At 46.9% G+C, this 12889-nt stretch overlaps 1 protein-coding gene across 3 annotated transcripts in view; it reads left to right on the top strand.

The window, feature by feature from the left end:
* The window catches only part of WWC1 (WW and C2 domain containing 1), a 153866-nt gene that overhangs the window by 118218 nt on the left and 22759 nt on the right, over positions 1–12889 (top strand). For all 3 annotated transcript variants that reach the window (XM_027033974.2, XM_053226680.1, XM_027033980.2), the window contains 5 exons: positions 1297–1405; positions 1844–1924; positions 2850–2936; positions 4123–4315; positions 11648–11800. In XM_027033974.2, coding sequence (XP_026889775.1) covers positions 1297–1405; positions 1844–1924; positions 2850–2936; positions 4123–4315; positions 11648–11800 — 623 coding nt within the window. The remainder of the gene's footprint in view (positions 1–1296; positions 1406–1843; positions 1925–2849; positions 2937–4122; positions 4316–11647; positions 11801–12889) is intronic.

Below are 12889 nucleotides of genomic sequence, written 5' to 3'. Positions count from 1 at the left end.
CTCCAGAAGAGCTCTTGACATGCTGTCAAAGGCTGGCAATAAGCCAAGTCAGGGACCCAGCAAAGTGCTGGGAGTGACCCTCCTTCTCTCCCCCAGAGTGTCCTCAGTGCTTGTGGGCCAAGGACCACACATGTCTCAGGATGGCATTCCCTTCATGCCATCTCCAAAAGCCGTCCCTGCAGTGAGCGATGCCAGGCTGAGCTTGACACTAAGCAGGTTATGTGATTAGTGCCGCTGTTCAGTCAGCAGACAAATTAATCTCCTTAAGTGGTTTAGTGAAGGGTGGAGATGCATGGGTCTGAAGGCGGGAGGTCTCCGCTGGCTGCAGCAGGCATGGAACACGGGTTGGGAGACCTGCACCCAGATGGCCACTTTGCTTCTCCCAGGCTCAATGTCACCATCCCTTTCCCCAGCCTGGCCCATCCCCAGCCTCTTCTCCAGGCTGCCCCAGGGCCTGGCACACAGCAGGGAGTCAGAAGTGCCAGCTGTGAGGTCGAAGGGCCTGAATCTGGTCTTGCCCCCCCACTGCACGGAGCTCAGGAGCCTTCCTATCCGTGCTGGTAGCTCTGAGCCTGGCCTGCCACGCCTCCAGCGCTTGTGACTTGAAGAAGGAAGGAATGTGCAGCATGAGCCAAGTGCCTGGTCTGAGCCCTGGGTCGGAGACCTTTGAGGCCCTCCATCAAGGGGAGGGAGCTGGAGAGCTGAGTTAGGAGTGGAATGGGACAGGCAGAGCAGGATAGCTCGTGCTGAAATCTTCCCTTTTCTTCCACTTGCCCCTCCCAAGGGTCCAGCAGTTGTTACTTTGCCCCGCCCCGCCCCAGGTGTGTAGGGATTGATCTAGAAGGCATCACCATAGTGCTGGGAATGACCGTTGCAATAAGGATAGTGGTGCTGAATTTTACAGCGTTTTCCTGCACCAGTCTCTGTACTGAGGACTTCCCTATAATGTCTCATTGAGTCCCCCCAGCAGCCCTACCAGGTAAGTGTTGTTATTCCCATTTTACAGATAAGGAATCCAAGGGTTCGAGAGGTGAAATCCATGTCCCAGTGTCATGAAGCAGTAAGTGGTGGAGCTGAGATTTGAACCCATGCAGTTTGGCTTCCAAGTGTGGGATGCTAAACACAGAATCATCCGCTACCCCTTCCTTCACCCCAAAGGAAGGCAGGACCTTGCTGTCGAGTTCAGTGGTGGTGTTTGGCAGGACTCTCTTGGGGCAGAGGGTAGATCATAAGTGTGTGTTGCAAAGACAGTGTCCTGGTTTCTGAATCCTGTCTTGCCATCCTTCCTTTCTCCAGCTGTGAATACAGCCCAGGGGTGCAGCCTGAAAGTGGCCTGTGTGTCAGCTGCTGTGTCAGATGAATCCGTGGCCGGGGACAGTGGTGTGTATGAGGCTTCTGTGCAGAGGTGGGTCCCTGAGTCTTGACTGTCTCTGGGAAGTCTGAGTATGCAGAGCCTGGGCCCCCTCAGGTATGTGGGAGGAACCCACAGAAGGGCATGGCCAGGTGACTCAGCCCTGTGTGGTATAGGCTGAAGATGCAGACAGTGCTGCTCCTCCTGGGGCTGGGGGCACTTCACATTCGCGGGAGTGCTAGTTCCACGATTGCCATTAAGGAGCGTATGGCTGGGGGAGTTCATGCTGGAGGAAGTGCAGCCCCTTCAAGACAGGAATCCCGAGCAGTCGTGGGAAGGCGGAATCTGCAGGGAGTCTGAGCTGACCCAGACTTTCCTCCTTGAGGACCCGACTGTGCCCTCCCAGAGGGAACCCTGTTTCTGGAAGATGACTTTGGCCCCAGGTGACTGCAGGGAAGCCTGACCCTCCTTCTTCCCTGTGTTGCCTCTCAGACCGGGTGCTTCAGAAGCTGCCGCTTTTGACAGTGACGAATCCGAAGCAGTGGGTGCAACCCGGGTTCAGATTGCCCTGAAGTAAGTGACTGGGAGGGCAGGAGCACATGGGTGGTCAGCAGCATCTTCTCAGTTTTGACCTTCATGGCTGCCTAGGGGAGAAAGGCAGAACCAGCAGGACCTGCCGACACTTGTGGCCTCCTAACTAAAGAGGGCCATCCTTTCCCTCCCTCTCACCTCCACATTTTACCAAAGAGAAGAATGAGGCTTTGAAGACCTTGTTACTTGCCCCAACTCACTAAGCTGGCCAGTGGCAGAGCAAGACCATGACCAAGACCTCCTGTGCCTTGTTTTTTGGGGCCATTGTTGCTGTGGTTTTTTGGCTTACTGTCCCATTGAAGTTTCAGCCATTGGGGGCTGCAGCCCAGATTGTTGTTCCTGTGTTTTCTCTTGATGCAGGATGGCCACAATATTATTTTTGGTAGAAATTGCCAATATTCAAGTATCAAGAGATTTCACACAGCACAATCTTCTGGCTTCTCCTTAAACATTCAGACTGATAGGGGCACCTGGGTGGCTCAGTCGGTTGAGCATCCCACTCTCGATTTCGGCTTGGGTCATGACGGCACGGTTTCATGGTGTTGAAGCCCCGCGTTGGGCTCTGCGCATTGACCGCGTGGAGCCTGCTGGGGATTCTCCCTCTCTCTCTGGCCCTTCCCCGCTCACACTCTGTCTCTCTCAAAATAAATAAATGTAAAAAAAAAAAAAAAGTAAACGGAAATCTAAGCTGACACTTCATTTAAAAAAAACAATTAAAATAAAATTTCAGACCGGCAGGTCTGAACCTGCATCCCTACATGGCCTGTGCTCTCAAGAGAGCATGGCCTGGGCCTGTGCTCTCAAGTTCCCCACAGTCCCCCAAGCAGCCAGCAGCCATGTCTGTGATGATTAAGAGAGAGAGAAATGTGTTACTCATACATGCTCCATATGTCCCTCTCCATTTCAGGTACGATGAGAAGAATAAGCAATTTGCAATATTAATCATCCAGCTCAGTAACCTTTCTGCTCTGTTGCTGCAACAAGACCAGAAAGTGTGAGTATGTGGCTGACAGGGTTTGTATGAGCCTCTCAACCTCTGCAGCCATCCCCGGGGGCACTCTCCTGCCCTTGCCCGCTGCACCCTCGGGCCCCGTGCATATTTCATCTGTGTGACCATGATGCACAGTGTCAGTATTGTGAATGTGGATGTGGATACAGGCGTGATGGCAAACTCGCTGACTGGAACGAGAAGCACTGTAGGCAGCTTCAGTTCCTTCGCAAGTACATTGTGAGCACCTACCATGTGCCAGCACTAAGAGCAGGGTGGTGAGCAAATCCTTGCCCTTTGAACTTGAAGCCTCACAAAGAAGAGGGTCATGGCCCCTATTATCTGCTCTAAGCTCAAATACTGCACACAGAAAGAGGCCTGAAATTCTCAAGAGCCTGCGCCTGTCACTGTGCTTCTATTGGAAGGGCGTGATGGGTATTACCTTACAGTTGATTATACAGCAAACACCTGTGCTATTTGCCTGTTGGCTCTTGCCTTGGCAGACCGGGTTTATGTTTCATTGCATTCACCTGCCTGCAGGTTTCTCCTTTAGATGATAGGCATTGGGGCAGCAGCGGGAGCTTATATTTCTGAGGTCTGTACCCGGCCAGCATCTGAGTCTGTGACATGTGGGAAAGGGAAAGACAGGAGGAAAGCAGGACAAACAGAATAAAGAAGATTAGACACTAGGGTTGCCTTTAGTCATTTGCTCTTACAAACAGTGCCAGAACAAGTAACCTTCTCCATATCTCATTGGTACTTGTACAGTGGTGTTTGTGGAAGAGTGTCTAGAAGCAAGGTGAATGGGGTCACAAGGCCAGTGCATCTGGAATTGTGTTAGGGTTGTCACATTCCCCTCTGCAGGGGCGGTAGCATTTTGCCTTCCTACCAGCAGCTGTATAAGGATTCCTGAGTGTTAACAATCTTGCTGATCCTTCTGTGCACAGAAGTTTGCACACTGTTGACCTCAGGTTCCATACTCTTTGAGGTTCTAAGGATCGGAGATTTGGGAGAAGGAAGAGCAATTGTTATCCTTGGGACCCTCTCTGCTTCCCTTACAAATATCTGCATAACCGCTTGAGAAATTACAAACTCCTCCACTGTTATTGTCTTAGGGATTTGCGGCAACAGTTTAGCCCAACACATTATCCCAGACCCAGGCTGACTCAGGCTCTCCTCTGTCTCTCTCTAGGAACATTCGTGTAGCTATCCTTCCCTGCTCCGAAAGCACCACCTGCCTGTTCCGGACCCGGCCCCTGGATGCCTCAGACACTCTCATGTTCAATGAAATGTTCTGGGTGTCCATGTCCTATCCAGCCCTTCACCAGAAGACCTTAAGAGTTGATGTCTGTACCACTGACAGAAGCCATCTGGAGGAGTGCCTGGTGAGGGCTGTGCCTGTCTCTCTGTCTGACTGTCTGTCCAGACTTCTGTCCTTCTGGAGATTGGCCCACCTTGTATTTCAGGGAGAAGGCTTGGAGAAAACACAGGCTGTAGTGTGAAGCTTGTCTTGGGTTCCAGGCAGGGACTGTTGCACAGGTGAACAGCATTGGCACACTCATTGAGAGCAGGGGGCGAGGAAGCGAGAAGCCCCTTTGTCAACCATGGAACTGCAGGGCTTCATCCCTTGTGCCCGAGGCTGCGTTGCCTATGACTCTTTAATTCTCAGTCTCAGTTTCCTTATCTGTAAAATCCAGCTAACACTGCCCACCTCACAGATGGTTCTCTGAGGATTAAACGAGGATTAAAGCTGTGTTTCTGGAATTTGAACATGCACACAAGTTACCTGGGGTTCCGGTTAAAATTCAGATTCTGATCCAGCAAGTCTGGGGCAGTAGTGGGGGCAGGCACCAAGAGATTCTGCATTTCTGATAAGCTCCCAAGTACTGCTGATTGCCGCTGGTCCCCATAGCAAGGATGTAAAACAACAGTGTGTCTGCACATACTAGATGCTCACTGACTATCAGTCCCCTGCTCTCCTCAGCTGGGGTACAAAACAGCATCATTGCCATTTATGTTGTTGATGTTACTACTGACAGTAATGCAGTAGCATCCATAGATTGAATGCAGTTTATGTGGTGGGCATTGAGCTAAGCCCCTTATGTGTAGTTTCTCTATCTGACCCTCACTAAAATCTTATAAAACAAGTACTGTTATATCAGTGAGGAAACCGAGGCAGAGAGAGGTAAAAGATCCTTCCCAAGGTCACACAGTCAAGAAGAGCCATGAGCAGTTAGAAGCTAGGCAGCTCGCTTTCTGCAGCCCACCCACATCAGCCCCTTGGTGTTTGTACCAGTATGGTGCTCCCTGGAACCCACAGGTAGGACAGTGACTGAAGACTGGTGAGCATGGTAGATATTGGGCACCAGAGCAGAAAGCTTTTCCAATCCCAGGCTCTTCTGTGAAACATTTCCTCAGCCCTGGGAATTCCTCAATGAGAAGAGACTCAATCCTATTTTCTTCTCCTAATTGGATGTCTTTTATTTCTCCTTCCTAATTGAAGTGTGGCCATTGCTGGTTGCCATGGCAGCAGCCAAAGCGCTCATCCCACTGTGGCTTGTCTCTGTCTGTGGCCAATGGGAAATGTACTTTCCCGTATCCTGTGGGGATATAGAGTGTCAGGCTGCCGTCTTTTGGTGGCTAGAGGAGTAAGCGAGGAAGTGAGACACTAGAAAGGCCGTGTGCTCCCACGCGGTCTCCCTACACTGCTGGGTTTGGGGAATCCCTGGTCTGCTTTGAGCTGCTTAATGAGCCAGGCTGCCACAGTGGTACCCATCCTGAGCAGCGTCTGTGTGTAGTACTGGGCTAAGAAATCTGCATGCAGTGTCTCCCTTAACCCTCACAGTGGCCTGAGGAAGAAGCGTTAGGATTGCCTCCACTTGACAGATGAAGGATCAAGACGCAAAAGGGCTAAGTAACCTGCCCAGGTCATCCATCGAGTAAGTGGAGAAGTCCGCTTCCTGGTTGCAGCTTCTTTACACATAGCCTTCATACTGTCCCGCCTCTCAGGTGGTTACCACGTCCCCCCTGTCCACAGACCTGGATTATGGGTTTGGATGAACACGTGGCCTGCCTTGCCCACTATCTCCGGCAACTGTTCTACTGAATGCTTTAGCATGGCATAATCGGGGTCACAGGCTTTCCAGCTGTACCCTGTTGTCCACTCCCTAGCTGCTAAGGTCAGTGCCACTCAGAGAAGGTTCTGTTAAGAAAGCCCACTTCGCAGGCACCCCTCCTATTCCATAGTTAACCATTACAACAAAGAGGCTTTTTTCACCTTGCCATCCCCACCTGGGAAAACCCAGCCCTGTCAAAGTGAACTCTCCGCCCATGCACTAAAACACAGCCATGCCGTATGGTCTCTTGTTAAAATTGTGGTCACAAACCTCACATGAGCCCTAATGCTACTCAGCACTGGTACTGCCTTCCCCTTCCCAGGGGCGAATTCTTACCCTCTCCCCTGTCCTCAGACTTCTGGCCTCTTCTCCTACCCTCATACTCCCCCTGCTGAGGGCCTTGCTCCCCACGGTTCTTGGGGTCTTGCCATTTCTCCTGGCACTGAGGTCGGCCCCCCCCCCCCACTGCCATGTGAGGCGACTTCTCGCTACCTGTTATTTTCTGGCTCTTTCCTCTCTTCAGTCTTCACTCCTCTGATGGGCCTGGCCTATCAGTACACCAACAGGCTATTAATTCTCTTAAGAAACAAAAAAATAAACAAAAAAAAAAACAAAAAGAAAGATTTTACCCATTTCTCCCTCCAGCTACTACTTTGTTTCTTTCCTTTATAGCAAAAGGTGAATTGTTCTCTCCGTAACCCAGTTCCGTGGGATTTCGCCATCGTCATTCTGCTAGAAATGTGCTCCCCGAGGTCATCCGTGGCCTCCTCGTTGCTAACCCCAGTGGCCACTTCTCCATCCTCACCCTCCTTGGCCTGTCGACTGTGTTTGGTTCAGTTGCTCCCAGAGTTCTCCTCGGCCTCCTTTGCCCTGACTTGGCTTCCCCAGCACCTCACTGTCAGTGTTCTTCCCTCATCACTGGCATCTCTGTCTCCTTGGCTGATTCTTCTCATTTCCCCAACTGCTGTGTGTCAGGGCTCAGGACTCGCCCCTCTCCCCTTTGCTGTTTGTTTGCATTCACTGCCTTGGTAATCTCATCTCATTCTCCCGCTTCAAACACCATGTCAGATGTATGGCTCCAGCCTGGGCCTCCCCACTCGCAGCTGCATAACACCTCTGCTGTCTGTTCCACATCTTCTCTTGCTTGTCCAGGAGGCATCTCAGATGAACTTGTCCATAAGCACACTCCTGATCTGTCTTCCTGTGTTTTTACTGTCTCAGCTAAAAGCAACTCTGTTCTTCCACTGCCCAGGCCAGAGACCACAGGCTCATCCTTGACCTGTCTCTTCCTCTCCGCTCCACATCTAATCCTTCAGGAATTCCTGGCAGGTCCCTCTTCAGAAGATCCCCAGACCCTGGCCACTTAGCGCTGCTCCTGTCCCACTGCTGTCTGTCACCTGGATTGCGCAGCAGTCTCTCCTGGGTCTCCTTGGTCTGTCCTTGCCTCCCTTCATCTCCTCTCAACACAGTCACCAGAGTGATCCTATTAAATTGCAAATCAGTGCTTACCACTCCTCTACCTAAAACTTTACATTCGCTTCTGTGTCCATCTGGAGTCAACTCCTGGGCCCCTTGCCTGCCCTCCAAGGCCCTCGGGGATCTGTCTCTTGTTATCTCTCAGATTTTATCCCCAGACTCTTCCTCCAGCCTCCCTGTTCCCCCTTGAATATACCAGCATGCTCCTTGCCCCAGGCCTTTGCACTTGCTGGCCCCTCTGACCAGAATTCTCTTCTCCCAGATACTGATGGACAGGGCTCACTCTCCCACCTCATTGTGGGCTTGACCCAGATGTCACCTTCTCAGGGAGGTCTTTCTTCCATCCTATTTAAAAATTACATTCCCCCTCCACTCTTGTCCCCTGCCCCCGTGTTATTTTTCTCTGCAGTGCGTTCCCCCACCTAACATTTATCAGTATTACAGATTTTAGGGTATACATGATTCTCACATTTTATCAAATCTCTAGAATCAAGATGCAGTTTATACTAGATGACAGGTCAGAGTGTAATTGACAACTATTTTTCTTTCTTAGTAATGCATGAAATAGTACACTGACTTTACTTACAGATTTGTTTATCTGATTCCCCCAGACTGGAATGTAAGCTCATGAGGACAGAGATTCTTATCTGCCTTAAATCCTACTGTATCCCCAGCCTTCAAAACAGTGTCTGGCACATAGAGGCTACTTAGCTACCTGTGTGTAGTGAATAAATAAATGAATGCCCTCACAGGGCATCATTTACCAAAGTAGACCACATTTATACCTATGAGCCAGCCCAAAATAGACAGTATATCTTGTTGGAATTAATAATAATCTGATGGCAGTGTTACACCTCAAAGCTGTCATTATATTCTTTCCCCCTTGCCCCTCAAACATGGCCTGGCATGTTCTGAACTGTAATATCTGACACATTTGTCTGTCTTCACAAGAAAGTGTGACCCCTTTGGGGGCAACATCCTGTCTTACATGTTTCTATGGCTCCAGAGTCTGCAAAGTGCTCAGAGGATATTTATTGAGTAAATGAGTAATATACACATATTTGTGTATATTTAAATTTATTACAGGTGACTAAAATGCACAGGTATTTAATTCCTGAACAGACTCTAGTCCTGCAGGTAGGAGTCATTTACCTTGTTTTCTTCACTTGCTCACCACTGTTCTAGAAATTAACCTTTAGACACACAATGAGTTTGCACAGTCCATGCCACGCCCTGGTGCATCCTAATAGAAGGAAAAACTGGTAGAAAGGATCCTAGGTAGATTGGGGAGCCCCCTCCCCATCCCAGGTACCACCCAAGCCTCCACTCAGCTACTGGCCCACTTCACAAACCAGCTTGTGGTATTTCTACCACCCTCTGGCACAGCCACTCTTGTGTTTCAGGACAGTGAATTTGCTAACCCCAAACCTGGTCAGGGCTCTTCCAAAGAGGACATGTTGAAACAATAGTAAGACCTGTGAAGAGTGATTAAAAGTATTTGGTCATTTTTTCCACTAAGGATGTATGGTAAAAAGTCAAGTCACTGGAAATAAATCCCCTCTCTGGGAGGTTATATTCAGTGAGATTAATTTTGTGGAGGTTGTTTTCATCTTAAGGCATCCATTTACACCATTCAAAGAAAAACTGTATAGAAAGGTTTACTCAAAAGCAATCTTGCTTCCCTTTCCCTTGCACCCAATCCCACCTACCCTGTATAGCTACCCACTTTGATTAGTGTTGTCTTTATCTTCCCATTATTTCTTGTTGCACATATGTACATGTGATAATGTTCACTACCCTTTGCACTTCAAATATGGTGCAATATAGTATGTATATATACATAAGCCAGAAAAAGAAATATATATATGTATACATATATGTATACATATATACGTATATATATACATATGTATACATATATGTATACATATATACGTATATATACATATGTATATATATACATACATATATGTATACATACATATATGTATGTATATATATGTATGGAGAGAGAGAATATATGTATTCTTATCCCTCTTTCCATTTCTTATACAAAAAGTAGCATACTGCATATTCTCTTCTGCACTATTCTATTTTTTCCCTTAACAATACAGCCTGGAAGTCTGTCCACATCAGCACCTAGAGATCTTCCTCATTTTTTATACATGTCTATATAATATCCCATTGTGTAGATATGTTATAGTTTATTCTTCCAGTCCCCTGTTGCTGGCCCTTTGAGTTGTTCAAAATCTTCTTCCTTGACATTGGTCTTGGTGATAATTTTTGGATCTGACTCCAAAAGCACAGGCAACAAAAGCAAAAATAAACAGATGGGACTACATCAAATTAAAAATCTGTACAGCAAAGGAAATCATCAACAAAATGGAAAGGCAACCTGCTGAATAGGAGGAAATATTTGCAAATCATGTATCTGATAAGGGGTTAATACCCAAAATGTATAAAGAACTCATACAACTCCATAGCAAAAAAGCAAAAAATCCAATATAAAAATGTGCAGAGGCTCTTAATAAACATTTTTCTAAAGAAGACATACAGAAGGCCAACAGGTACAGAAAAAGATGCTCACCATCACTAATCATCAGGGAAATGCAAATCAGAGTCACAGTGAGATAGCACCTCACCCTTCTCAGAAAGGCTGTTATCAAAGAGACAAGAAATAGCAAATGTTTGCAAGGGTGTGGAATAAAGAAACCCCTTGTGCACTGTTGGTGGTAAAACATTATGCAGAGCTGCTATGGAAACGAGGGTGGGGGTTTCTCAAAAAATTAAAAATAGAATTACCATACGATCTAGCAATCTCACAACTGGGTATATATCCAAGGTTACACCCAGTGATAGCAACATTCTTCACAATAGCCATGAGACAGAAGCAACCTAAAAGTGTATCAGTGGATAAATGGATTTAAAAATGTGGTCTCTTGATATAATGGAATATTAGTCAGCCTTAAAAAGGAAAGAAATCCCGTCCCATGCTACAACATGAATGAACTTTGAGAACACTGTGTTAAATCACATAAGCCAGTCACAAAAAGACAAATGTTGTGTGATTCCACTTATAGGAGGGACCTAGGGTCATCAAATTCACAGAAACAGAAAGTAGAATAGTGGTTGCCAGGGACCAGGGGAAGGGAAGAGGGAAGTTACTTAATGGGTATAGAGTTTCAGATTTCCAAGATGAAAAAAGTACTGGATATCTGTTTCATAACAATGTAACTGTATTTAACACTACTGAACTATATACACTTTAATTAAGATGGCAAATTTTATGTGACAACATGGATGGACCTTGAGAACGTTATATGAAGTGAAATAACCCAGAAAGAGAAATACAAATACTTGTATGATCTCACTTGCATGTGAAATCTATAAAACCAAACTCATAATAACGAAAAACAAATTGATTGCTGTCAGAGGCGGGGGGTAGGGGAAATGGGTGAAGGGTCAAAAGGTACAAACTTCCAGTCATAGGGTAAATAAGGTCTAACCATGCACTGTAGTCCGTGGGGACTATGGTACATAAACAACACTGTATTGCATATTTGGAAGTTGTTAGGAGAGGAGATCTTAAAGGTCTCATTATAAGAAAAAAAATTTCTAGCCATGAGGTAGTGGATGTAAACTTACTGTGGTGATCATTTCATAATAAATACCATACCAAATTGTTTTTTTTTTTTTTTAAGTAAACTCTATGCCCAACGTGAACCTCGAACTCAGGACCCTCAGATCAAGAGTCGCATGCTCTACCAACTGAACCAGCCAGGCACCACCCAAATCTTTATGTTGTACATCTTAAACTAGTACAGTGTTACATTTCAGTTACATCTCAGTAAAGCTGGGGGCAGGAGATGGTAAATTTTATGGGTTTTGTCATAATTAAAAAAAAAAAACATACGATAGGTGCTTAGTAAAGATTTGGTGAATGAGTAAACCAATGAATGAGTAAGTTAGTGAATAAATGAGTTATTGGAAATAATTAACAACTAGCCCTTTCCTCCTCCCGGAAGCTGCTATCTCATCTGGGGATGTTTCTCATACTCTCCCCAGGAGCCTTGTCAGAATATACCTTGTCAGCCCTGGTTTATGCCTTTTCCTGTCCTCAACTAGGGAGGCGCCCAGATCAGCCTGGCTGAGGTCTGTCGGTCTGGGGAGAGGTCGACTCGCTGGTACAACCTCCTGAGCTACAAATACTTGAAGAAGCAGAGCAGGGAGCCCAAGCCAGTGGGAGCCAAGGTCCCCACCCCAGGTTCTGAAAGCACGGTGAGTTGGGCCCCGGGTTTGCACCACCCTCCTAGGTGTGCAGCACCTGGATGGATGACAGGCAAAGCTCTCCCAGAATTGGAGATGACTGGGCCTCAGAGGTGGGGGAAGCAACAGAGGGTATTGGAACAGAGAAGAAGATGATGAGATAGGAGAGACCTCTGCAAACGGGCAGGTAGCCCCTATCTGCAACCTTCCCCTTCCTCATCTGTGTTCCCCCCTTCTGCACTTTGCTTGCCATAGTATAACTAGCCTGATGAAAACCTTAATTTATGATTTTTTTTTAATGAAGTAGAAAAGGAAGGAGAAACCTGTAGAAGGTAGAAAATGAACCTTTATTGAGATACTGCTATCTGCCTAGTGGTCCCTGGTGGAGGCTTGCTGTAAGACACAGCAGAAAACAACACTGACCGGGGTATGTTAGGTGGGTGACAGATCAGTCATTTCACTGCTCTGAACCTCTTTTTTCATGCCAAATCCTTATCTAAAAAGGTGGTTAGGAAGGTTTGAAGAAGTATATGTGAAGAGCACTCTGTAAGTGCTTGATAAATGGTATTTGTTTCATTATTGTATATTTCTTAAAAATCTTACATTTGCCTATTTTTGGTTTAAAAATATGTATTGGTTTCATTTTAGTGCAATACACTTTAAAATGTCCTGGGGGGCGCCTGAGTGGCTTAGTCGGTTGGGCTTCCGACTTCAGCTCAGGTCATGATCTCGCAGTTTGGGGGTTCGAGCCCCGCGTTGGGCTCTGTGCTGACAGCTCAGAGCCTAGAGCCTACTTTGGATTCTGTGTCTCCCTCCCTCTGTGCCCCTCCCCTGCTCATGCTCTGTCTCTCTCTCTCCTTCAAAAATAAATAAACATTAAAAACAATTTCTTTTTAATGTCCTGAAATTGTTTTCTGTACTTGGGAAGCTCACATCTGCTAGCCAAGATTCAACCAAGCAGTGAAGTTGCCCTTGGACATAGAGTGTCACAGCATACAGGATCCTTTTGGAATCCCAAAGAGAAAGCGTTTGGGATTCAAATTAGCTCATAATTCTCTGTAGTGTGTCTTCCTTCTGTCAGTACTTGGTTACTTTGGACAG

The sequence above is a fragment of the Acinonyx jubatus genome, chromosome A1, assembly GCF_027475565.1.
Source record: "Acinonyx jubatus isolate Ajub_Pintada_27869175 chromosome A1, VMU_Ajub_asm_v1.0, whole genome shotgun sequence".
Classification (NCBI taxonomy): domain Eukaryota; kingdom Metazoa; phylum Chordata; class Mammalia; order Carnivora; family Felidae; genus Acinonyx; species Acinonyx jubatus.
This window is presented reverse-complemented; position numbering and strand designations above follow the sequence as displayed.